General features: G+C 52.4%; 1 protein-coding gene across 1 annotated transcript; it reads left to right on the top strand.

Moving 5' to 3' along the window:
- Positions 1–126: 126 nt before the first annotated feature.
- On the top strand, positions 127–25,789 carry Mybpc2 (myosin binding protein C2). Its single transcript, XM_038313914.1, has 28 exons — positions 127–145; positions 1,661–1,738; positions 2,347–2,436; positions 2,564–2,712; positions 2,905–3,022; positions 4,070–4,118; positions 4,264–4,323; positions 8,135–8,328; positions 8,723–8,855; positions 8,968–9,092; positions 9,181–9,286; positions 10,677–10,849; positions 12,235–12,400; positions 14,290–14,396; positions 14,716–14,745; positions 14,948–15,087; positions 16,984–17,143; positions 17,236–17,340; positions 18,071–18,259; positions 18,832–18,966; positions 20,005–20,172; positions 20,299–20,387; positions 20,828–21,023; positions 21,469–21,608; positions 21,843–22,002; positions 22,100–22,236; positions 23,757–23,943; positions 25,688–25,789. The coding sequence occupies exons 1-28, from the start codon at positions 127–129 to the stop codon at positions 25,696–25,698; spliced, it is 3,414 nt and encodes a 1,137-aa protein (XP_038169842.1). The 3' UTR covers positions 25,699–25,789.
- Positions 25,790–26,422: the final 633 nt, after the last annotated feature.

Raw genomic sequence — 26,422 nt, 5'->3', positions numbered from 1 at the left:
CCAGAGCTGCCTCCTGGGATCCTTGAGCCTCCATAAAGGGCCCCTCCTAGGAACCCACCTGTCCCTGCTAGGGCCTGGCTAGAGCCACTGCGGTCCCAGTCCTGGGAGCCCGAGGAGGTCGCCGACATGCCTGAGGCTAAACCAGGTGGCTGGCCAGAAACCTTCCTGGGAGTTGGGTGGGAGCTGGCCTGCAGACAGGGATGTCTCTTCCGTGGGAGGAGAGGGTCCTTTGCCTTCTCCTACATCTAGGTAGAGTGTGGGCTCTTTGCCTGCTTGGGGAGAGAGGCCCCTTCTCGGTGCACGGATGGGTTCCTCCCTGGTGCAGGGTGATGGGGTCTCGTGTCTGTGTAGGAGTCACCCTCCTTCTTCCAGTACTGGGAGACCCATCTTGGGTAGAAATCTCAGCTGTCTAATTATAAATTGGGTTCCGTTTTCTCCCTCCCTCCCTCCCTCCCTCCCTCCCTCCCTCCCTTCTTATTTTCATCCCTTCTTTTCTCTTCTCCCCTCTCCTCTCTCCTCCAGTTCTCCAGGCTGGTCTCGAACTCACTCTGCAGTCCAGGCTGGCTTGGAAGTTCCAGTCTATTTTGGGGGAGAGGGTGTTTCAAGACAGGGTTTCTCTGTGTAGCTCTGGCAGTCCTGGAACTCTGTAGACCAGGCTGGCCTCAAACTCAAAATCCACCTGCCTCTGCCTCTCGAATGCTGGGATTAAAGGCGTGTGCCACCACTGTCCAGCTGGAAGTCCCATTCTTACGCCTCAGTCTCCCAAGAACTGGGTGGGAGGTGTGCACGCCCATACCCAGCTAGGGGGCTTCTTTTCTTGAGGCTCAAGGGGTCTTGCTTGTACACTGCTGGGGTTCAGTTTAGGGCTAGGGTCCTCTCCAGGTGGGAGAACACCCTCTAGGTAGTTGCGTCTCATCACTGAGTGAAGATTGGGTGCTTTCTAGATCATGAGGTACGTCTATGGACACAGTGGGGCTCCATGTACATGGAATGATAATTTTCTGTGTAAAGACGAGAACCCCCTTGGTGTGAAAGTCGGACTTGTCGCAGGAAATATGGGTCTCTCCATGTGTGGAACCCTTTTCTCCTGCTATGATGGGGATGGAATCTAGAGCCTCCTGCCTGCTGGGCACGCACTGGCCCTGTCCAGGCACCCCAGTCTCTCTCTGGGGCAGTTAGGAGTACTCCTTGGGGGGCAAGGGCAGTCTGTAATCTGGCTAGAGCTTTCTCTTTTCATGGAAGTGGGCATTGCACACAAACCCTGGCATCACCTTCCCCAAGGTGGCTGGTTCCCCAACCAGGCTGAGGTCGCCACCAGCTCCTTGCAGAGACTGACCCATGGGTCAGTGACCTGTACCATAGGAGACTGCTGTGGTCAGCACCAGTGTCCAGTTTCTATCCCAGGGGAAGGGCTAATTATACCCCAAACCTGAAAGGTCAGACTGGTGGCCAGAGTCTGGGGTGAGGCTATGAGGGGAGGAGGAACCTGATTCCATACTCAGGGATGGGGATCTGTACCCCCACGGTCTGTACTACTTCTATCTGAAGGATGGGGGCCTGGTCTGGACCCTGGTTCTGAGGAAGAAGGTCTGGGTCTAGACTCTGGATACAGGGGGAGGAGAGCACCATGTGTGCTGAAGTCTCAACATCTGTGTTACAGCAGCCAAAAAGGCCCCCAAAGGCAAGGATGCACCAAAGGAAGCTCCTGCTAAGCCAGATCCTGCAGAGCCCCCCAAAGGTGAGGTGCCCCATGGGGCTCTGCCAACTGTCTCCTCATGGCCCCTCTGCACACTGGCCCTAGCCTTTCCCGATCTCTTTCTGGTAGCTGTCTCCACACAGTGACAGAGCCACAGTCCTGCCTGGCTTCCCAGCACCCCACCCAGGCTGGCACCACACCCTGAGCCCCCAAAAGCTAGGTTCGTATTTATATGTCCTTGACCCGAAAGTCCTCTCAGGACCATTCTGGCTATAACCTGCTGGTCCACAGATGGGGAAACTGAGGCCCAAGGGGCTGACAGAGCCTGGCAAAGCTTATGCCCTCTGAATAAATGTAAGCCACACTATAATTTCTGCCTTCTGAGCAGAGGGAGTCTTTTTTTTTTTGAGACATGGTTCCTTGTAGCTGTAGCTGTCCTGGAACTCACTCTGTAGACCAGGTTGGCCTCAGACTCACAGAGATCCTCCTGCTTCTGCCTTCTGAGTGCTGGGATTAAAGGCATGCACCACCACCACCACCACCCAGTGATCATAGGGGTTCTTATTGATCACAGAACTCTTCCCAAAGAGCTCCTCTAAAGAGGTCCCCCTAAACCACTGCTGACACCCTAATCCCTTTCTCCTGAGCAGAGGCCCCACCTGAGGACCAATCCCCAACTGCAGAGGAGCCCACAACAGGCATTTTCCTGAAAAGGCCAGACTCTGTGTCAGTGGAGACTGGTGAGCACTGGAGTTGAACAGTCTAGAACCTGAGTGTGAGGGAGGAGAGCTGGGGAGGACTCCTGGATCAGAGGGAGGAGGGCTGGGTCTCTGGAGAGCTGGGTTCCTCAGTGTCTCCTTCCTCCAGGGAAGGACACGGTGATTCTGGCCAAAGTGAATGGGAAGGAGCTCCCCGGCAAGCCTACCGTCAAGTGGTTCAAGGGGAAATGGCAGGAGCTGAGCAGCAAGAGCGGAGCCAGATTTGCCTTCAAAGAATCCCATGACTCTGACAGCAATGTGAGACCCTGGTGGGACCAGAGGGGTGTGGCACCCCCTCGAGGGACCCAGTGCCTCAGGTGGTGGCTGAGGCCCTGCTAGAACCTTAGGAGTCAAGATCCTGTCCCAGCTCTCTGTCCCAGAGAGCTCTGCTTTGGGGCCGGGTGGAGACTTGGGGACTGTGAGTCAAAGCACCATGCCCCTGGCCCCCAGGTGTACACCGTGGAACTCCACATTGGGAAAGTGGTCTTAGGGGACCGCGGGGATTACCGTCTAGAGGTCAAAGCCAAGGACGTCTGCGACAGCTGCTCTTTCAACGTGGATGTGGAGGGTATGCTGGGGGCAGAGACGGGGACGCTGGCGGGTGGGGGGGTTCTCCACTGAGCTGGGGTGGATGCAGGCGTGGAGGTGGCGTGGTCCCACTCTCTTGGAGGAAAGGGTCAAGACTTTGTAGTGGTGGGGGCAAGGTCTCCAGGCTTTGTGTAGGAGGAAGTACTAGACTTACAGGTATTTAGCAACTTCGGGTACACAAGGTTTGTGAGCTGAGGGCTTGGGTAATTGGGCCTCCTGCCTCGTAGAATCTGGGCATATGGGTTCAGCACGAGGTGTATAGACCAGGCAGGTTTATGAGAAAGCAGGCGTCCTGCAGCCTCTGGGATTCTACAGCTAAGTGTGTGGGGTTTGAAAGTGAGGGGCTGCCGGGCGGTGGTGGCGCACGCCTTTAATCCCAGCACTCGGGAGTCAGAGGCAGGCGGATCTCTGTGAGTTCGAGGCCAGCCTGGTCTACAAGTGCTAGGTCCAGGACAGGCTCTAAAAAAGCTGCAGAGAAACCCTGTCTTGAAAAACCAAAAAAAAAAAAAAAAAAAAAAAAAGAAAGAAAGAAAGAAAGAAAGTAAGGGGCTGGAGGAATGAGACTCCCCTGGCCTGGGGAGCAAGGGCCAGCTGGCCAGGAGGGTGGGACATGGTAACCAGGGAAGTGGAACTCCAAAAGGTAGAGAAGTTATGCCTGGTACATGCCATTCACCCAGCCTGAGGCTGAGGCAGGAGGACTGATACCAGCCCCACATGAGCCTGGGGTTCACAGTGAGATCTTGTCTCAAGATCCAAAATACCGGGGGAGGGGGTGCAGAGTGTTTTTTTGTTCTAGGTCAGCCAGGGCTACATAGTGAGACTCTATTTCAAACACACACACACACACACACACGCACACACACACACACACGAGAGGGGGAAGGAAGGGAGAGAGAGCACTGTCTAGACCTTCAGAGGTGGTGCATTGGCACGGAAGGTGGAGGAAAGGGTACCCAAGAGGCTGGGAATTGTGTCTGGACAGGATGTCCTGGCCTTTACCTTACTCCTCCTCTTCACCTGTTCACAGCACCCAGACAAGACTCATCTGGTCAGAGCCTTGAGAACTTCAAACGCTCGTGAGTGCCTCCAGTCCTGGGAAGAGCTGCCTATTGGCACTGAGAATCAAGGGACACTTTTCCTTGGGAGGTGGAGATAGAGGGCAAGGAGTGGGGACCCTTGGATAGATCTTCATGGGGTTCACAACCCTCTTAATGATTACAGGGGTGACGGGAAGTCAGAAGACGCGGGTGAACTGGATTTCAGTGGCTTGTTGAAGAAGAGGTGAGTTGGCCTAGCTGGCAGATAGGGACAGGTGGGGTCTTGGGAGAGGGACGATGGCCAAACAGCCAACACCTCATTTCTTATCAACCTCCCTGGATTTTCTCCTATTCTGCCCACCTTCCCTTCTTTCTCCTCTTTTTCTTTTCTTCTATGTGTGGTGTATGAGGGTATGTGGGCTGGGGGCAGAGGCTGAGTTCTGTGTCTTCTATCACTCCTCTCTCTCTCTCTCTCTCTCTCTCTCTCTCTCTCTCTCTCTCTCTCTCTCTCTTTCTCTCTTTGTTTTGAGACAAAGTCTCCCTATATAGCTTTGACTGGAGCTTGCTATGTAGATCCATCTGGACTCAGATTCATAGATATTTGTCTGCTTTGGACATTCAGCTGCTGGGACCAAAGGTGTGTGCCACCACACCTGGCCTTTTACTTTGTTTTTTGCGATGGAGTCTCTCACTGAACTTGGAATTCAATAAGCTGACTAGAGCAAGCTAACAAAGTCCAATGTGTGTGTCCACATGAGTGCAGTACCTGTGGAGGCCAGAAGAGGGTGTTGGACCCCCTAGAACTGGAGCTACAGGTGGTTGTGCATTGCCTGATGTGGGCGCTGGGCACTGAATCTGGGTTCTCTGGAAAAGCTGTGTGTGTTCTTAACTGCCAAGCATCCCCTCCAGTTCACACCCGGCTTTTACAGACTTGGGTCCTAATGCAGCAAGCACTTTGCCCAAAGCCATCCCTTCAGCCTCCACCCCTAGGTTTTCTGTTTACTTCATTACTATCTCCTCCTCCTCATCTCACCAGCCCATCCACCCCACCCCTTCCTATAATGCCATCCAGTCAGCCATCTGCTCAGCAAGTCCTCAACCTTTTCACCCCTGAAGCCACCAGCCCTGCACCCTGCTCAGCCGAGCTTCCTCCACCTATCACCTACCCATCACAAATCCATCCACTAACTACCTCTCCATCTTCAAGCCTGTGTGTCCTCTCCACACTCTTCGCCCCACCAGCTTCCTGGTTCTCTATCCCATCTGCCATTATACTCAGATATCTATTTGTCAGTGTGTCTGTCCGCTCCACACTCACGCCCTGCACCGTCCGTCTGTCTGCTCCACACTCACGCCCTGCACCGTCCGTCCGTCTGCTCCACACTCCCGCCTGCACCAATAAAACAAGGCACTTATCTGTACTTATGTCAGCTACCTCGCTCCTTGTCTATTCAACTGAACTTGCACCTCTCCCCCAACAGCACCCAGCATCCTTTCCAGACATCTGCCACCCACATCCAGCCAGCATTTCCTTTCATTTCCTCACCCCGTCACTGACACACCCAACCCCTTATAGTTTTTTGTCAAATTGAACAATGCGAGATTGGGACTCTGTAGGTAAAAAATACCTGGAGGGGGCTGGATAGATGGCTCAGCGGTTAAGAGCATTGCCTGCTCTTCCAAAGGTCCTGAGTTCAATTCCCGGCAACCACATTCTGGCTCACAACCATCTGTAATGACGTCTGGTGCCCTCTTCTGGCCTGCAGGCATACACGCAGACAGAATATTGTATACATAATAAATAATAAATATTTAAAAAAATAACTGGACTGGGGCTGTGAAGACGACTCAGTCAGTATAGTGCTTGTTGTGTACCCGTGAAGACCCGAGTTCAAATCCCCAGCACCCGTAAAGGCTATGTGTAGAGCCACACTTCTGTCGTCCCAGCAGGAGAAATGGGATAGGTTCCTGGAGTCTGTTAGCCAGTCAGCCTAGACAATCAGTGAGCCCAGGGTCAGTGAGAGAACAACCATGTCTCAAAATATAAGATGGGCTAGGGAGATGGCTCAGTGGGCAAGGGTGCCTGTCGCCACGCCTGATCGCCTGCATTCAATCCTTGATAGGGGAGAGAACCGACTCCTGAAAGTTGTTCTCTGACTTTTGCACGGTAGAGGAATGATTGAGGACAGACCTGATAGCAACTTCAGGCTCCACACACCAACGCACATGTGCACACATACACAGCGGAGTGGGTAGATATGACAATTTACTGTTGTTTTCCAGCACACTCAGTGTCTCGTGGATCCACTAGAGTGTCGGCCATGTATCATGGCCCCAGTTTCCCCACTGACAGCTCCTCTACTGATCTGTTCCTCTGATCAATGCTTGCTCAGCCATTTCTGTCATCCTAACCGTGCATGCGTGTACCGTGCTATGCTCTATCCACCCTTCTGTTTACCTGTCCTCTCACCTTCTGCTCTCAATATTAACATAATATTCAGGTCCCAAGTTCAGCCGTGCACCTACTCTGTCCCTTCCTTCTTCCTTCCTGAAGATCCCGCTTGCACTTCTTCCTCCGTGCACTGCACATCTTGTGAGGCCAGCTGTCCTCTACGTGCTGAGCTGAGACTGAGACACAGAGAAGCCCCACTTGATCCTGGGCTGACTCCTTCAATACCATGGGAAGACATGACAGATCCAAAGACAGGGACACGCACAAGGCAGTTTGGTGTGGTTGGAGGAAGTGTGTCAGGGCAAGAGCAGATCACTGTCTTAGAGAACCATAGAGAAGAAAGCACTGGCACTAGGGTCTGTAGGATGGAGAGGGACATAAAGGAAGGGACATCAGAAGCTGGAAGCAGCAAAGAGCTCTGAGAGGCAGAGAAGAGCCTGGAGTGCTAACAGCACGGCATACATCTGGTTTGGATGCTGGGGGGTGAGGGTGGAAATGTGGGTAGGTTGGTGATGGCCAGAATGAGAAACTGGGGTTCCCTCCTGGAGGCAGTGGGGAGCCACAGCGATGTTTAGAACAGGGAGGACATAGTTTCTGGTGTGCATGTTGGAAATGTTCTGTGGAGACCATGGGTGAAAAAACCTAGAAAGGAAGGTGACTGATAAATATTTGATGGATAAGTGAATGGGTAGATGTGTAGGAAGGTGGAGGGATGGATGGATGAGTGTGTGGGTAGATGTGTAGGAAGGTGGAGGGATGGGTGGATGAATGGGTGGAGGGATGGATGGATGAGTGTGTGGGTAGATGGGTAGGAAGGTTTAGATGACTACTTGGATGAATGAAACAGTGACATTGATGTGAAAATGGATGGATAGATGGATGGAAGGATGGGTGAATGGGTGAGTGGGAGAAGGAATAGAGAGTGGATTAAGGGTAGCTATTTACCCTTAATAGGTGAATGGGTGGGTTGATAAAGATATGCGGACAGAAGAGTGAATGGGGATTGGATGGATAGAAGATGGATGAGTGGGGAGAGAAGTGAGGAAGAGAGGGAAGGATGACGGGATGATGAATGAATGGGTGCTTATATAGTTAGATGAATGGACAAATGGGAAGGATGATGGGATGATGAATGAATGGGTGCTTATATAGTTAGATGAATGGACAGATGATGGGGGAGGTGGGGGGAAGGATGGATGAATGAGTGAGTGTTCAGATGGATGGGTAGGATACACGGACAATGGATAGGTGGATGAACTGATAATGAATAGATATGTGGGTAGTGGATAAATAAATGGAGAGATGGATTTATTGAGGGAAGGGAGGGTGGAAGGAAATGAATGGATGATAAATGGAGAGAAGGGTGAATAATGGATAAATGGATGGGTATCTAGGTGAATGTGCAGAATACAGAGATAGATAGGTGAATAAATTAGAGGGTGTATGGATGGATAGATGTGGGGATAGATGAATGGATAAAAGGAGGGAAGAAGATGCTTGTCCAATAATCCAAGTGGGAAAGAACAAGGCTCAGAGTTACAGGTAACTGGTTGTGGGGGTGGGGCACCTTAGCCACCTCATTACTGTGTCCCTGCTCCCCCAGGGAAGTAGTTGAGGAGGAAAAGAAGAAGAAGAAAGATGATGATGATCTGGGAATTCCCCCAGAGATTTGGGAGCTCCTGAAAGGGGCCAAGAAGAGCGAGTATGAGAAGATTGCCTTCCAGTACGGCATCACTGATCTCCGGGGCATGCTGAAGCGCCTCAAGAAGGCCAAGGTGGAGGTCAAGAAGAGTGCAGGTCAGCATCGACCCGAGGGAGGTGGGATTGTCCTGGAGCCCCCAACACTGGGGCTCCAGGACAAGCGGTGGGCCTCGCTCTCAAAGGTCTCTAAGTCCACAGGAGTAGAGTGCAGGTCAGCATTGACCCGAGGGAGGTGGGATTGTCCTGGAGCCCAACACTGGGGATCCAGGACAAGCGGTGGGCCTCACTCTCAAAGGTCTCTAAGTCCACAGGAGGCCTCCAGACTTGACCTTGGAGATACCAAGGTCTGAGAGGAAGACCTGGCTCCTCTTGAGATGACCAGGTCAAAAAGAAACTCTTTTCTCTACTCCCTGGTCTCCTGTCTTTGACACTGGTCATCTCTGTATCCCCTGGCCCTCCCTCTACCCTGTGGTCATCCCTCCATCCCTAGCCTTCACTAAGAAGTTGGACCCAGCCTACCAAGTAGACAGAGGCAACAAGATCAAGCTGGTGGTGGAGATCAGCGATCCAGACCTTCCTCTCAAGTGGTTCAAGAATGGCCAGGAGATCAAGCCAAGCCTCAAGTATGACCAGGGGAACTGCTGCACAGGCAGCCTGCCATGTATGCCCAGAAGTAAGCATGGGTTCCACCTTCCCTGTTGGCTGTGTCTTCTGTAATGGGTGCTCTCACACCAGGTATGTGTTTGAGAATGTGGGGAAGAAACGAATTCTCACCATCAACAAGTGCACGCTGGCGGATGATGCTGCATACGAGGTGGCAGTCAAGGACGAGAAGTGCTTCACCGAACTCTTTGTCAAAGGTGGGGCTGGCTCCACCTGAGTCTGGGGAAGGAGGGAGGGGATCGAGTGGGTTCTGAGACTGCTGGCTTTCTCTCTCTCACTCCATAGAGCCTCCAGTCCTGATCGTCACCCCACTGGAAGACCAGCAGGTATTTGTGGGTGACCGAGTGGAAATGTCGGTAGAGGTGTCTGAAGAGGGTGCACAGGTCATGTGGTAAGTTGAGCTTTGGGTTCTTAGCTGAGCACAGCTGCCTTTAGGTTCTTCACCTCAGCCCTGGTCTCTAGCAGACCTAAAACTTCCTAGGAGGTTCTGATTTTTGTTCAGGGGGCACCTGAGACCTCAGTTAATGTCTTCAAATCCCCTTTACTCATAACCTCATTATTCTAGAACTTACCTCTGTTCATCCCGTTATCTTCAGGATCTTTTCCTGATCCCTCCTGCTGTACTGAATATTAATTAATCTATCAGCTAGTCATTTGTCCTTGGGTCCATCCATGTGTCTGTTATCCACTTGTCCATCACCCTCTCATCCATCAATCATCCCTCTACACAAACATCCATCTTCTCTCATCCACCTGCCATCATTCTGTCTACCATACCTCTATCCATCTCTATCCATGCATTATCCATGTATCCTTCTATAATCCGTTCACCATCATCCTTCCACCCAATCATTACCAGCCCATCATTCCCTTATCTGTTCCACCTATCCATCCATCATCCCCCCATCCACCCACGCACCCATCCATCATCCCCCCATACCCCCACCCACCCATCCACCCACCCACCCATCCACCCACCCACCCATCCATCATCCCCCCATACCCCCACCCACCCATCCACCCACTCACCCACCCATCCACCCACCCACCCATCCATCATCCCCCCACCCACCCATCCATCTACCCACCCATCCACCCACCCACCCATCCATCATCCCCCCATCCACCCACCCATCCATCCACCCAACCATTCACTCACCTACCCATACATCCACCCATCCACCCATCCATCATCCCCCATCCACCCACCCACCCATCCACCCACCCACCCATCCATCCATCCATCCATCCACCCATCCACCCACCCACCCCACCCACCCACCCACCCACCCATCCATCCATCCATCCATCCATTCCTTCCCCCTTTCCACCCATTCATCACTTGTCCATCTTGCCCATCTATCATCTTTTTGTTTTTTTGTTTTTTGTTTTTCGAGACAGGGTTTCCCTGTAGTTTCTAGAGCCTGTCCTGGAACTAGCTCTTGTAGACCAGGCTGGCCTCGAACTCAGAGATCTGCCTGCCTCTGCCTCCCGTGTGCTGGGATTATAGGCGTGCGCCACCACCGCCCGGCCATCTATCATCTTTTTATCTATTTATAACTTCTTCTGTTCATTTCTTCATCCATCCCCCAACCCAGCGTCCTTTCCATTGATCCCTCTAGCCATTCACCTATCATCTTTTAACTCATCCTTCATTCACCCACCCATTCCTTACCCCTCCACCCATTCATTCTCCATCTAAACCAACCACATGCCCGCCCATCCCTGGTCTATCCATGATCTATCCTCCCACCTCATTGACCTGCCTTCCACCCACCCAGGATGAAGGATGGTGTGGAGTTGACACGGGAGGACTCCTACAAGGCACGCTATCGCTTCAAGAAGGACGGGAAACGGCACATCCTCATCTACTCTGATGTGAGTCAGGAGGATGGGGGGCGCTATCAAGTCATCACCAATGGCGGCCAATGTGAGGCTGAACTCATTGTGGAAGGTACGACTTCTCGGAGTCCTGGAAGAGCTGCGGCTCCTCTCCCGCCCCATCTGCTCAGATTCTCCAGCTTGTTCCCACTCCCCACTTGACACACAGTGTGTCCTGCTGCACACAATCTGTCCCCACTCCCCACACGTGACACAGTGTGTCCTGCTGCACACAATCTGTCCCCACTCCTCACACGTGACACTGAGTGTGTCCTGCTGCACACAATCTGTCCCCACTCCTCACATGTGACACTGAGTGTGTCCTGCTGCACACAATCTGTCCCCACTCCCCACACATGACACTGTGTGTCCTGCTGCACACACGTGTGTCCCCACTCCCCACACGTGACACACAGTGTGTCCTGCTGCAAACGAAGTGTGTTTTGGTGGGTGTGAGAGGACCCTGTGAATGTCCAAGTTTGTATATCAGTTCCTTGTTACATAAAATGCCACCCCTCGGAGAAAGTGGGCCAGAGAAGGGTCATAGGACCTTGTGTAAGAAAAAACGTAAAACAAAAATCGGTGTCATTTACAGTGAAATAAATAAACTTTTCTGTATGTGGCTAATTAAACAAGAGAATGTGCATGCTGCACTGGCTCACAGGGACAGACTGCTGAGATCAGTCCTCAGATGATGCTGTCACACAGGGAAGGGAAAAGGAGGGAGGGAGAGGAGATAACAAGCATGATCACACACACATGCACACTCACACACATTCACACACTCTCACATACACACTCTCACACATATATGCACTCACATACTCAGCACACACTCACACATTCACACACTCACATATATTGACAGACTCACACACACATACATACATACACTCACACAAACTCACACACTCACATACTCACACACTCACACACTCATAACAGTTCACACACACACATACACACACACTCACATATACACAACAATTCACACACATACACACACATACATATATACTCACACACTCACAACACATTCACACACACTCACACATTCACACAGACAATTAGCTCTCCTTACCCAGGGATTCTGTGTGTAAACACCTTTTGAGAAAATATTGGGAAAATAAATTACATCTTATCAGGGCAAGCTAGCCTGAACTGTACCCTAATCTCTCACGGGAGGATCCTAGGCTGGGGGCTCCACGCCTGAGCATGGCCCCATCCACCATACATTCTTTCTGGGAGGCTCCCAGCATTCTCTGCAGCATTTCCCTCCTATTCCTGGAATCTCCTTGTTCCCCATCCCCACTAGAGCAGGATCCTCCATGTCCAGCAGGTAGTTTGGGGCTCACTCTTAGCTCTGTCCCAGAACAGCGTTCACACGCAGTGGGTGCTCGCTAGTGTTTGTGACCCGATTAGAGCCGGCAGGTTCCCACCCTCTTTCTTCTTATGCAGAGAAGCAACTGGAGGTCCTGCAGGACATCGCAGACCTGACAGTGAAGGCCTCGGAACAGGCTGTGTTCAAGTGCGAAGTGTCTGATGAGAAGGTAACGGGCAAGTGGTACAAGAATGGGGTGGAGGTGCGACCCAGCAAGAGGATCACCATCTCCCACGTGGGCAGGTGAGGCATGGGGCGAGGGGAGACGGGTGTGTGTGTGTGTGTGTGTGTGTGTGTGTGTGTGTGTGGAGTCCTTGGACTGGCTGAGTGGGAGCCATGTATCAGCGGCACGGCTGTGTAACACACACACTGGTTTGTTAGAAGAATTGTAATCTGAGTCTGCGTGATGGTTGGGAGCTGGTTGAGACATCAGGTCTCCCTGCACAGACATGGTGCAGGGAGGGGTCAGCTAGGGCCGCATTTGAGACATACAGGAAAGCAAGCGGTTAGAAGTCAGCAGGCAGGATGTGAACACCTGAGATAAATACCTTCTTATCTGCTCAGTGCCTGAGAGCCTTGACTCGGGCCCAGCACTGCATCCCCCTGGGTATCTTCATGCCAGCTGTTTGGCTCTGTTTCTCGTAAGGAACCATAGCTACTGGTAGCGTTGATAATGACAGCAGCCAGTCTTGCTGCCGACGGGGACCTTCCTGATGGGGGCCTCCCTGACGGGGACCTTCCTGACGGGGACCTTCCTGAGAGCCAGGTCCACCCTAGATGTTTCACAGCTCTTGAGATGGTGGCATCATTTCTGTTTATAGATGAAGAAACAGAGGCAGAGAGGCCTAGTAGCTCACCCAAAGTCACACAGCTAGGAAGTGGGATTTAAGCTGAGGCCAGAACATCACAAAACCTCCAGTACAGAGAGTAGCTATGCAAAGACGAGGGCTTGAGTTCAATTCCCAACACTCATTTAAAATCCGGGCATGGTGGTGTGTGCCCATAATCCCAGCACTGGGGAAACAGACAGGAGGATTCTTGGAGTTTGCTGGCTACATAGCCTAGTGTATTGATGGGACCCAGGTTCCAGAGAGAGGCCCTGTCTCAAAGTGGAGAAGGGCTGGAGAGAAGCATTGACTGCTCTTACAGAGGACCCAGGTTCAATTCCCAGCACCCACATGGTGGCTCACAACCAACTGTAAATCCAGTTCCAGGGTATCCAGTGCCTTCTTCTGTAGGTACTGCACACACAGTGCACATACAAACATGAAGGCAAACAGGCATACATATATAAAATATATCTTTTTTTTTTGGTTCTTCTGTGGCTTTGGAGCATGTCCTGGAACTAGCTCTTGTAGACCAGGCTGGTCTTGAACTCACAGAGTTCCGCCTGCCTCTGCCTCCCGAGTGCTGGGATTAAAGGTGTGCGCCACCACCGTCCGGCTTATAAAATAAATCTTAAGGATAAAATGCACATGGTGCCTGAGGGATGACATCTGAGGTAGACCCTTGGGATCTGCATCTCTCGTGTTGGCACCACACTGAGGGATGACATCTGAGGTAGACCCCTGGGGTCCGCATCTCTCGTGTTGGCACCACACTGAGGGATGACACCTGAGGTAGACCCCTGGGGTCCGCATCTCTCGTGTTGGTACCACACTGAGGGATGACATCTGAGGTAGACCCCTGGGGTCCGCATCTCTCGTGTTGGTACCACACTGAGGGATGACACCTGAGGTAGACCCCTGGGGTCCGCATCTCTCGTGTTGGTACCACACTGAGGGATGACATCTGAGGTAGACCCCTGGGGTCCGCATCTCTCGTGTTGGTACCACACTGAGGGATGACATCTGAGGTAGACCCCTGGGGTCCGCATCTCTCGTGTTGGTACCACACTGAGGGATGACATCTGAGGTAGACCCCTGGGGTCCGCATCTCTCGTGTTGGTACCACACTGAGGGATGACATCTGAGGTAGACCCCTGGGGTCCGCATCTCTCGTGTTGGTACCACACTGAGGGATGACATCTGAGGTAGACCCCTGGGGTCCGCATCTCTCGTGTTGGCATTCACACATGATGTGAATCTGCAGTGATCTGGCCTGACCTCACCTACCTCCTTTCTGCATTCTAGATTCCACAAGCTGGTGATTGATGATGTCCGCCCTGAGGATGAGGGAGACTACACATTCGTGCCTGATGGCTATGCCCTGTCCCTCTCAGCCAAGCTCAACTTCCTGGGTAGAGACAGCCTTCCTTTTCTACTAGGGACAGAGAACCCAGCCTCCCAGGCCTCCGAGATCCCAGCCTTTCTCCCTGCAGGATTAAGATCTCTAGTTTTATGATGGGGGCCGTGGATACAGTCAGTGAGATGTTCAGGGCATGGTACATGGTGATGAGTATCCACGGGGATGGGGCGGTTTGGGAATCTGTCCCTCCCCTGGGACCACACACTCAGGGTTTCTTTCAGATTCTGCCCTCTGCCTCTGGGTTATGAAGGGTAGATGAGAGAGGGACATGAGAGTTTAGCCCTAACCATCCCAACTCCTTGTCCTTTCAGAAATCAAAGTGGAGTATGTACCCAAGCAAGGTAAGAGCTGCGCGGCCCCACTGTGACTCATGTCTGAGGGAGCAGGGTTGCGTCTGGACCCTTGGGTCTGAGGGAGCAGGGCTGCGTCTGGACCCCTGGTCTGAGGGAGCAGGGCTGCGTCTGGACTTGGAGTGTTGCTTCTCTGGGCGCCCTATGATGGTATTGGGAAGCCAGGTACCCAATGCCTGATTTATGCCTCTAGAGCCCCCAAAGATCCACCTGGACTGCTCAGGGAAGACCTCGGATAACTCCATTGTTGTCGTGGCTGGAAACAAGCTGCGGCTGGATGTGGCTATCACAGGGGAGCCTCCTCCCGTTGCCACCTGGCTAAAGGGAGATGAGGTAGGTTTCTGCCCTGCTCCTTCTCCCTCTAACTCTGCTAAATGGCTTCAGGCAAGAGGCTTTTCCTCTTTGAGCTTCAGTTTCTTTCTCTATGGAATAAGGATGTCTTCTTTCTGTGTGGAGCAGTTCGGAACACTGCAGGATATATTGTCTACACAAGGCATGGATCCAACATACGGTGCATACCCCATTCATTGATCTTTTCCTCCAACAGCTGGTTAGTTAGTCAAGACTGACCAGTTCATCCATCTCTTCAGTAATGCTTCTACCCACCACCCACCCACCCACCACTCACCCACCTATCAATCCACTCACCCACCACTCACCCACCCACCCACCCATCATTTATCCATCCATCCACCCATTCATCCACATGTCCACCCATCCACTCATCCATCTATATATTCATCATCAACATATCCATTCATCCACACATCTACCCATCCCTCCACCCACAACCCACCCACCCATTATCCAAATGCATCTCTCTCTATACAATCCATCACCCACCACCTATTCATCCATCCATCTATCCATCACTCACCTACCCAACCATCCACCCACTCCCCAAAAAAGTCCCACCTATCCAACTACCATCACTGATTCGTCCATCCATCACAAAACTGCTTTGACTTTTCTGTCCTGGCCCCAGGGAAGTGGGATTTTCAGTTCTCTTGTGTTAGCTTTCAATTAATGTAACCAATACCAGGGCTATCTCTCATCTGTCTATCTAATCTATCTGTCATCTATCTATCTATCTGTCTATCTAATCATCTATCTATCTATCTATCTATCTATCTATCTATCTATCTATCTATGTACATACACACTATATATGTGGCTCCTGGTTCCAGCCTCTCCCTTGGATCTGTGGCCAGGTTAAACACTGTGGTGGTAAGATGCTCGCCTCATAATGGCTGGAACACACAGAGAGGAAGGGTCCAGGGCCCCAACATTCTCTTCAATGGCACCCCCCTTACCAATGACCGGGTGTCCTCTTTATAGGCCCCATCACGTTTTTTCAAGACAGAGTTTCTCTGTGTGGCCCTGGCTATCCCAGAACTTGCTCTGTAGACCAGGATGGCCACATAGAGATCTGCCTGCCTCTCCTGGGATCACCTTCGGGCTTTAGGTCCCATCACTTAAAGGTTCCACTTTCTCCCAGTAATGTGATGAACTGGGACAAGCCTTCAGGACATGGGTCTTTGGGTAACATTCATCCAAACTGTAGCAGCACTGAGGTCCTCTCTTCTGGGACATGGACAGCATGGCTCTATGTTTATCCACTCTTCCCGGCAGCTAACCACTAACGGTGCCACTCTCACCAGATGCAGTCCTTTTGGGGAGGTGATGCAAGCCACAGTTGCTTCTCAAGATGGCCAAGACTGAGATATGGGGGTCAGAGAGCAGGAGCTGTAGAAATATGAAGTCACTTTGAGCTAGGAGCACCCAAAATGCTTCCTGGAAGAAGTGATGACTTTCAGGTGGTCTTAAGACTAAGAGGAGACTTGAGACACAGGTGGAGTGGTTGGGATTATAGGCAGGGCTCTCCCCCTAGATTTCACCCCAGTACACATGGATCAGACACGGCGGTTCCCACTAGGTTTCACCCCAGTACGCACAGATCAGACATGGTGGTTCACAGCTGCCATCTCTGCACTTGGGAGGTAGAGGCAGGAGGAACAGGTGCTCAAGACCATCCTTGACTACAAAGTTTAATGGCGATCTACATTACAAGAGAAATCTGCTTTAGAAAGAAAAAGCAGTGTCAGGTTGTGTGTCTCGAGGACAGGAAGGATGAATGAGGAAAGTCAGGGTGAGCTCTCCGAGTCAGAACTCACGCGTGGCCATAGTGAGGTCCTGAGGCATGCCTGGCTGCTGGGTGGCCCTGTCCAGGTGTTCACAGCGACGGAGGGCAGGACACACATTGAGCAGAGGCCAGACTGCAGCAGCTTTGTGATCGAGAGTGCAGAACGGGCAGATGAGGGCCGATATACCATCAAAGTCACCAACCCTGTGGGTGAAGATGTGGCCTCCATTTTCCTGCGGGTTGTGGGTAAGCAGGGGCCAAGGCAGACGATGCATGGGGTGGCTCATTGAAGCCTCTAAGGGTACCCCTGACTCTTATTGTCCCTCACTCCCATCCAGATGTTCCTGACCCTCCAGAGGCTGTTCGTGTCACCTCAGTTGGAGAAGACTGGGCCATTCTGGTCTGGGAGCCACCCAAGTATGATGGAGGACAGCCCGTGACTGGTCAGCATCCATGTACCAGTGTCCCTGTGACTTCCGTGTTCCCTAACCTTTGATTCATCTTTCACCTGAGCCCACAGCTTCCTTGTGGGTCTCCCACAAGAACTAAGTTCTCTGGGACCTGGGTTTCCAAGATTTCTTCTCCGTGCATGCGGAGGCCGGGCCCACCTTGAGCGCCCTCCTCCACCACTCTCCACCTTATGTTTTGAGATTGGTTCTCTCAATGAACCTAGAGTTCACCTGTTAGGCTAGACTGGCTGGCTAAAGGAACTTTCTGTCTCCAGCCGTGAGATCACGAGCACATACTACAGTCAGCTTTTATGTGGGTGCCATGGAGCCAAACTCAGGCCCTCATACTTGCTTACTGTCTGACCTGGAATTCACTTTGTAGACCAGGCTGGCCTCAAGCTCAGAGGTATCAGCCTCCTGAGTGTTGGGGTGGAAGGTGTACACCACCATGCCCAGCCAGAATTCCATCTTTCTTACTTTGACTCCATTAACCTTTCCCAGGGTCCATTGTTCCCTAGCGACCTGGAAATAAGTCTCACAGCCTGGGGATTTCTGTGACCTTGGCTTCCCAAGGCCAAGATTTGGTAGCCCCTAGAAGGCTCTGGGAAGCCCAGAGTCAATTTGATGTGGGTTGTTTGATCCTTTCTATGTGACCCTTCCTGTCCCAAATGTGGCACCAGATCTCATTACAACCCCCCAAACCCTTCTGCTTGGGGAGCCACAGGGTACTTGATGGAGCGGAAGAAGAAAGGCTCCCAGCGCTGGATGAAGCTCAACTTTGAAGTCTTCACTGAAACAACCTATGAGTCCACAAAGATGATCGAGGGTGTCCTCTATGAGATGCGGGTCTTCGCTGTCAATGCCATTGGTGTCTCGCAGCCCAGCATGAACACCAAGCCCTTCATGCCCATTGGTACAATGGCTTGTCCCTCCCCACTGGCCCCTCCCACCGACTCTGCCCCACATCCATCTCCAATTTCATACCTGACCTTTGACCCACAGAGCTTGAAACTCTGTGTGTGTGTGTGTGTGTGTGTGTTGCTGGAGGTAGAATCCAGGACCATGCACAAAACTTCAGCCCCTCACTGAGGTATTCTTAGACATGGGCTCTACTACTGAGCCACACCCCCAGCCTCTCACTGGCAGATTCTAGGTAGGCATTTTACCTCTGAGTTACAGCCCCGGTACCCCCGCCTCTTTTTTTGAAGCAGGTTCTCTCTGTAGTACTAGCTGGTCTGGAACTCGCTCTGTAGGTCAGGCTGGTCTTGAAGCCCCAGAGATCTTCCTGCTGCTGCCTCCCCAGTGCTAGGACTGAAAGTATACACCACCACGCTGGCTTCTGTTTTTTATTTTATCTCCCTCATGCCCTTTCCTGATCACTGACTTTTGACCCATCGCAGTGGTACTAGCCTCTGACCCCTGCCCTCTCTTGCTGACTTCTGCTTCTTTACTGACTCCTGGTCCTCTCTCTTTGGATCCCTGCAGCCCCCACAAGTGCACCCCAGCACCTCATAGTGGAGGATGTGACAGACACCACCACCACACTCAAGTGGAGGCCTCCAGACAGGATTGGCGCTGGTGGTATCGATGGCTACCTGGTGGAGTACTGCCTGGAGGGCTGTAAGTGGCACTTGGCTCTGTGTTGAACCAGGGAGTGGACTTGGGAGTTGCATGGGGGCCGGCATAGTGCCTGGGATAGTCTGGACCCCTCAGGCCATCCCTTCCTCTGCTATCTCCGTGAAGCAATGACTCCCTCTCTAGTATTTTCTCTACCTCTTTCCCGCTCTTTTTCCTTCCCTTCCTTCCTCTTCTCCTCTCTTCCCTGTTTTAATATTCTTCCTTCCCAACCATCTGTGTAACTGTCATCTCTGCTGTCCCCATCCCCACCTCTGCTGCATACCCCCCACTCTCAGTCACACTCAAGCGCTTGCATACACCCACATTGGCATGCACACTCACACTAGTGCACACACACTCCTTAAAGCCATGTACTCACACTCAAATGTTCATTTACCCACCCATGTATATGTAAACTGGCAGGCACGCGTGCACGCGTGTGCACACACACACTCACACACACACACACACACACACACACAGAGCCTGCCATGGGGTTCACAGTCCTGGCTACAGAATATCTTGTATGCATTGCTTATCCAGCAGTCAGGACACCTCGCTGACACTGTCTGTCCAGCCCTATCAGTAATCGAGCAGCCCCGGCCCTACCCACTTACAGCTGCCTATGTGGTTTTGGTCTCTATGATTCCGAGCCTTCATCTTGACCTGGAACTGTGACCACCACATCAGGCCACACAGGAAAGGGATAATGTCCATATCAGCTTCTTCCCAGCATTCCCTGCTTCATTTTCCAGCTGGCCACCACTCCACCCTCCTACCCTGGAATTTCTTGCATCAGGCTCGAGCTGTGTGATTTCAAATAGCTTCTACGTGGGACCCCAGGTTTCCTTGTCCTTGAAATGTGGGTCACAGTGTCCACGATGGAATGGGTGTGGTCCTCCATGCTGTCCTCAGGAAGGCTTGACCAGTGCTGCCACTTATGCTGGGGTTCACTGAGTCCTCGTTGTGATGGGGTTTGCTGGGGGACAGTGAGGAAAGCAGTGCAGAAGGCCCAGGTCCACACGTGACTCCTCTCCCCAGCTGAGGAATGGGTCCCGGCTAACAAGGAACCCGTGGAACGGTGTGGCTTTACTGTCAAGGATCTTCCAACTGGAGCCAGGATCCTCTTCCGGGTTGTCGGGGTCAACATTGCAGGGCGCAGTGAGCCAGCCACCCTCCTTCAGCCAGTCACCATTAGGGAGATTGTGGGTGAGTGACACCCAGTCCCTGACTCAGCACCCCTCTGAGGCTCTACTCAGGGTCCCCCAGATGATGTCATCATCCCCCTGAAGCGAGTTCCAGCCCAACACCAACCCCCTCTGTTCACACCCTCAGAGCAACCCAAGATCCGCCTCCCCCGCCACCTGCGTCAGACCTATATCCGCAAAGTGGGGGAAGCCATCAACCTTGTTATCCCCTTCCAGGTACTTAAGTTGGGATCAATGTGCATGCTGGGATGAGGTTATGAACAGGGCCAGGGTTGGAGTTGAGATTAGGGTCAGGGTCAGAGCTGGAATCAGGGTCAGGGTTAGGGTTAGGGTTGGGGCTACGGACAGGGTTGGAGTTGGGATCAGGCTTAGGGCTAGGGGTGGGGTTGGGGACTGGGCTATGAAAAGGGTCAGGTTCAGGGCCAGTACCATTGTTTGTGTTTAAGTCAGAGCCAAGGTCAGAGCTGGATAGGGCTGGGGTCAGGGTGGAAGTCAGAGATAGGGTTGGGGTCAAACAGAATCAGGGCCAGAGCTGGCAGAGGTCAGAGCCTGGAGTCGGGTCAAGTACAAGTCCAGGATGCTATCAGGTCCAGGATGCAGTGATGTATCTATCACCTAACCATGCCCACTCACCTGACATTTATTCTGTCCTACAGGGCAAGCCCCGGCCTCAGGTGGTGTGGACCAAGGGTGGGGCTCCCGTGGATACCTCCCGTGTGAATGTGCGCACCAGTGACTTCGACACGGTGTTCTTCGTGCGCCAGGCGGCCCGCTCTGACTCTGGAGAATATGAGCTGAGTGTGCAGATTGAGAACATGAAGGACACTGCTACCATCCGCATCCGGGTCGTGGGTGCGAGGCTGAGCCTGGGGAGGCGGGACAGACCAGGGTCAGGAGTCCGTGGAGGAGGCCGGGAGGAATGGGAGAAGAGGGAAATCAGAGTAGGGGAGAGGCTGGGTGGGACTGGGGGGGTTGGAGGAACATGGCCAAAGGCACAGAAGGGAGGTTTGAAACAGGAAGGGTGGAATGTGGGGCAAGGAAGGGGCCCATCCGCAGCGCTGGGTAAACGAAGTGTAGTGGTGTGTGCCTATGATCTCAGCACTCACGGGGTGGCAGCAGGAAGGTCAACCCAACCCTGAGATATACAGCGGGTTTGAGAACAGCCTGGGCTACAACGAGTCAAAAAAAAAAAAAAAAAAAAAAAAAAAAAAAAAAAAAGTCAGGAGGGGGGGGAAGGAGCAGTGCCACGCATCAGGGCCCCTCGGATGGTGTGTGACCCCCCCAACCCTCCTTCTAGAAAAGGCAGGGCCACCGGAGAATGTGATGGTGAAGGAGGTGTGGGGCACCAACGCGCTGGTGGAGTGGCAGCCGCCAAAGGACGACGGGAACAGTGAGGTCACAGGCTACTTTGTCCAGAAGGCTGACAAAAAAACCATGGTGAGGGGACAGAGGGGCCTGGGAGGCTGGGGAAATGCTGGTGGCCTTGGTAGAGTGGAGCTGAGCTTTCTGTTTCACAGCTGGGAAACTGAGGCTAGGAGACCCGGAGGCTGCGAGTGGGAGTGGGCTGGGTTCAGAAGACAGACTGCTGCTTCTGCCCCGCCTCTTCTGCGTCTCTACTCACGCGTGGCCCACGTGCCGGCCTTTCCTGGTCCCTCCTTGTCCCCATTCCAGGAGTGGTTCAATGTCTACGAACACAATCGCCACACCAGCTGTACAGTGTCGGATCTCATCGTGGGCAATGAGTACTATTTCCGAATCTTCAGTGAGAACATCTGCGGTCTCAGTGACTCACCTGGTGTCTCCAAGAACACAGCGCGAATCCTCAAGACAGGTGCAGGGCTGCCTGGCACTGAGCTGCTGCTCCTGACTGTTGGCCCCTGGCTAAGTTTGGGGTGGGACTCACATTATGAGCATCTCATCTTCCCTAGGAATCACCGTAAAACCACTGGAATACAAGGAGCATGATTTCCGAACAGCCCCCAAGTTCCTGACACCGCTGACTGACCGGGTAGTGGTAGCGGGATATACCGCAGCTCTCAACTGTGCCGTCAGAGGCCACCCAAAGGTGCCAGGGTGGGGTCAGGGAAACCGTTAGCAGCAATGGCCCCCAGACATACTACACTAACAGGTCCTCAGGTGGAGGCCAAGTGTCAGGCAGTTCTGAGCTTCTTGCCTCTTCTCTGCCTCATGACTGCCAGGTACACCTCATCCATTCAGCCCAGCTCTGTTCAGTTTGAAAACAGTGCTGCTCCCTAGAAACCCTGGGGGGGCACTTACACCTGCATAGCTTCCTGGGGTTCTCCTGGGGGGGCACTTACACCTGCATAGCTTCCTGGGGTTCTCCTGGGGGGGCACTTACACCTGCATAGCTTCCTGGGGTTCTCCTGGGGGGGCACTTACACCTGCATAGCTTCCTGGGGTTCTCCTGGGGGGGGGCGCTTACACCTGCATAGCTTCCTGGGGTTCTCCTGGGAGGGGGGCACTTACACCTGCATAGCTTCCTGGGGTTCTCCTGGGAGGGGCACTTACACCTGTATAGCTTCCTGGGGTTCTCCTCAGTCACCTACTCTCAAGTTCACTCTTCTTTAAAAACACCTTAAAATTTAGCAGGACTGTAGTGACCCACGCCTTTAATCCCAGCACTCAGGAGGCAGAGGCAGAGGCAGGCAGATCTCTGTGAGTTTGAGGTCAGTTTGGTCTACAGAAGTTGTTCCAGGACAGGCTTCAAAATCTAAGGAGAAACTCTTGTCTCTAAAAAAAAAAAATATCTTAAAATATTTGTGTGTACCTTGTGGGTGTGGTGCTCCTGCAGGCCAGAGAGGGCATTAGAGTCCCTGGAGTGGAATTATAGGCAGTTGTGAGCTGCCTGGCATGGGTGCTGGCACTGAACCCAGATCTTCTGGGGAAAGTAGCAAGCGCTAACCGCTGAGCTGTTTCTCCAGGCCTCATCAGACAAGGGTTCATGTAGCCTAGGATGGCCTTGAACTCGATCCCTCATCCCCCCTTTCTGAGACTGGGATTCTAGGTGTGCACCGCCAAGTCTGGGTATACTCATTCATTCATAAATCCATCCACTGTCTCATTTAACCATGTGTCGATTCATCTCTCTCAGCTCATTCATTCATTCCATTTGGTGACGTACATCATTAATTCCACAAATATTTTCCTGGATTTCGTATGTACTTCGCAAATGGAACAAAGAAGTTCTGTTTGCATCGGGGTGGGGCGAGAATGACACTGGTGATATAGATTGTAATGGCAATAAGCATGGCAGAAAAATACGGGCGTTTCTGAGACTGTCCAGGAGGTGACTGGCAGGGGAAGGGCAGGACAGACAGTTCCAGGGAATTGGATGAGGAGCTTGTCATCTGGCTGGAGCACAGGGAAGGAAAGGTAGAAGGTGATAATGGTGGTCAAACTCAGGTCCCTAAGGTCTCTAGGCACCATGTACTTGTTTGTACAGAAGAAAGTGGGGATCAGAGAGTAAATGACTGGTTCAAGTCCCCCCAACCAGGTAGCGGCATGGCTTCTGTCCAGGGGATCCCTGTAAATCAGTTTCCTCTCTGGTTCCCCCCCACCCCCCAGCCAAAGGTGGTGTGGATGAAGAACAAGATGGAAATCCACGAAGATCCCAAATTCCTCATAACCAACTACCAGGGCATCCTGACGCTGAATATCCGCCGACCTTCGCCCTTTGATGCAGGGACCTATTCCTGCCGTGCTGTTAATGAACTGGGGGAGGCCCTGGCTGAGTGCAGGCTGGATGTCCGAGGTGAGGAGGAAATGGTCCCAGGCTGGCTGACCCTCATCCAGGACCCCGCAGGAAGGGGCTCCGGGTTCTGCGAAGGCCCTGGGGTGGGGAAGCCCCATTCTCAGTCCTTCTGCCTCTCAAATCCCACCCAGCCTCCTGTCCTTTGCCCCTGGAGTCAGAGCTGAGTGACCCTCTCCTACTCCCCAACACACCCTAGTCTCTTCAATGTGGATTTATTGTCTTGTATCTCAGCCCTGTCCCTAACTCCAGCCTGAGGCCCACATTTTCATCCACACTGTGTCCCAGACATCCTGTACCATGGTAGGGCCACAGTGGTCACATCTTATTCCTACTCTGGGCCTCTGAACACACTGAACCATCCTCTGAGAGAACTGTCCCCCTTGTGGCTTCAGTCCACACACACTGCTGGAAGCAGCAGCCCCGTTCTCCCAGAGTATCCATTAGCATAGTCCGACCCTGCTTTACTGGAGACACTTAACCATGCCTGGTTCCATGAAGCACGGACAGGGGCTCCAGCCCCTCAAGGGTCACTCCCCAGGCCCAGTGACCTCGTTCTGGATTCAGGCTGACTGGATTGCAGTCTTCTTTGTGGGTGACTAAGTCATCTCAGATGTATCCCCCATTGCAGGTCCCCTCTGACTTCTGATAGCCGGTAGTTTCTCAGAACGTCCCCATGTGGGATTTAAACCAACATTAAACTGTCAGGGGTGTGGTACACATCTGTCACCCAGCACTTAGGAAGCTGAGATAGAATTTTAAGAGTTTGCTACCAACCTGTGCAACAGAGCAAACTCTAAATCAGCCTGAATTACATAGTATGATCTTATCAAAATACTGTAAAATGGAAAAACAAGGGCTGGAGAGGTGGCTGGGGGCTAAGATCACGGGCTCCTCTCCCAGAGGACCTGAATTTGGTTCTTAGGACTCACATGGGGACTCACAACTATCTGTAGTTCCAAGTTCCAGGGGCTCCAAAGCCCTCTTCTGACCTCCATGGGCTCTTGCATACACATGGAGCACATAAACTCAAGTAGGTAAACACAGACATAAAATAAATGAATAAATTTTAAAATGCAAAATAAAATGGCCAGGCACGGCAAAGTCCAACTGTAGCCCTAGTTGTAGGTGCTGGAGGCAGGGCCATCAAGAGCTTGAGGCCAGCCTCATCTGTAGGAAGTTAGATGCCATGAGACCCTTTCTCAAAAGGGCTACATGAAGCCCCTTCTCAGAAAGAAGAAAAGAAAAAGGTGTGGGGCTGAAGATGTGGCTTCAGCGTAAAGCCATGGGTTCCATTCCCACACACAGTGGGAATGGGAGAAGGAAGCAGGAGGATAGGAGTTCAAGGACACTCTCAGTCACACATTTGAGTTCCAGACCAGCTGGGGCTACAAGGTGTAGCCCTGGAGAGAGAGAGGGAGGGAGGGAGGAGGGAGGGAGGGAGGGAGGGAGGCAGGGAGGGAGGGAGAGGGAGAGGGAGGGAGGGAGAGAGAGAGAGAGGGAGAGAGAGAGAGAGAGAGAGAGAGAGAGAGAGAGAGAGAGAGAGAGAGAGAGAGAGAGGGAGAGAGAGGGAGAGAGGGAGAGAGAGGGAGATGGTTCTCTCCACTGGTGTTCAGGGACAGTTGTTGGATGGGAACTCTATTGCCCCCTCTGCTGGTCACATGGATACATGCAGCATAGAGTCCTGGGAGCTTGCAGGTCCGGTGCAGCCACCTCCCGGCTGCCTCACCATTTCTTTCTCCTGCAGTGCCACAGTGACAGCTGTCAGGACAGTCAACAGAGCCCAGACATCGGTTCTGCAACCCTTGGAATGACAGTCAGCTTTCTAGAATGATCATGATGATAAAATACTATTAATCAAACTATGTGTCCAGAATCTGCAGTTCTTGTCTGGTGGGGTGGGGTTAGCCACTCTGGGGTACGGGATGGCCATCACAAGGCAGCCTTAAAGATCAGATACCACTGGTTGCCATCTTTGAAGATGGCATTGCCTGAGGGATCTGCTTTGCCATGGCATTTACAGTAGTCAAAGGTGAAACTGTGGCCTGAACTCTTTTGAACATCACCAGAGGGAAGGAGTCAGGCTGGCCACCACCCCTAAAGAACAGAACATTCAAGCTGATCAAGACAGGCTTGGGAACACCTGCCATCTTAGCTATCTGGAAGGCCAGAGTCATCCTGGACAAATAAAAATAAAGAGAAAAGAGGACTTGGGGTAGGGCTCAGCAGTAGAGCCCCTACATAGAACCCTCCAGTGAGGAATTGGGGCTGGTTCACTGGTGGAGTGCTTCCTTAGAATGTGGGAGGCTCTGGATTTCATCTCCACCAGAGGGAAAAGAAGGCAATTGAAAAAGCCTTGGGGGAAGTGGGTACCAGGCCACCAAGGGCACAACGTGCACACAGCATGCTATAGAGGAAGACCTAGAGGCAGACTGTTGCCTTGGTGATTGTGGCATTAAAGAGCCAGGACCTAGTTGTTCGT

The sequence above is a fragment of the Arvicola amphibius genome, chromosome 12 (assembly GCF_903992535.2).
Source record: "Arvicola amphibius chromosome 12, mArvAmp1.2, whole genome shotgun sequence".
NCBI lineage: Eukaryota > Metazoa > Chordata > Mammalia > Rodentia > Cricetidae > Arvicola > Arvicola amphibius.
Note: the sequence above shows the minus strand (reverse complement) of the source record. Positions and strands in the feature narration are given on the sequence as shown.

Bases quoted from the DNA above. Each gene is read 5' to 3' on its own strand.
- Mybpc2 (XM_038313914.1), top strand. The intron at 20,388-20,827 runs GTACTTAAGTTG...TCTGTCCTACAG, and splicing joins ACCTTGTTATCCCCTTCCAG to GGCAAGCCCCGGCCTCAGGT. The intron at 22,237-23,756 runs GTGCCAGGGTGG...CCCACCCCCCAG, and splicing joins CCGTCAGAGGCCACCCAAAG to CCAAAGGTGGTGTGGATGAA.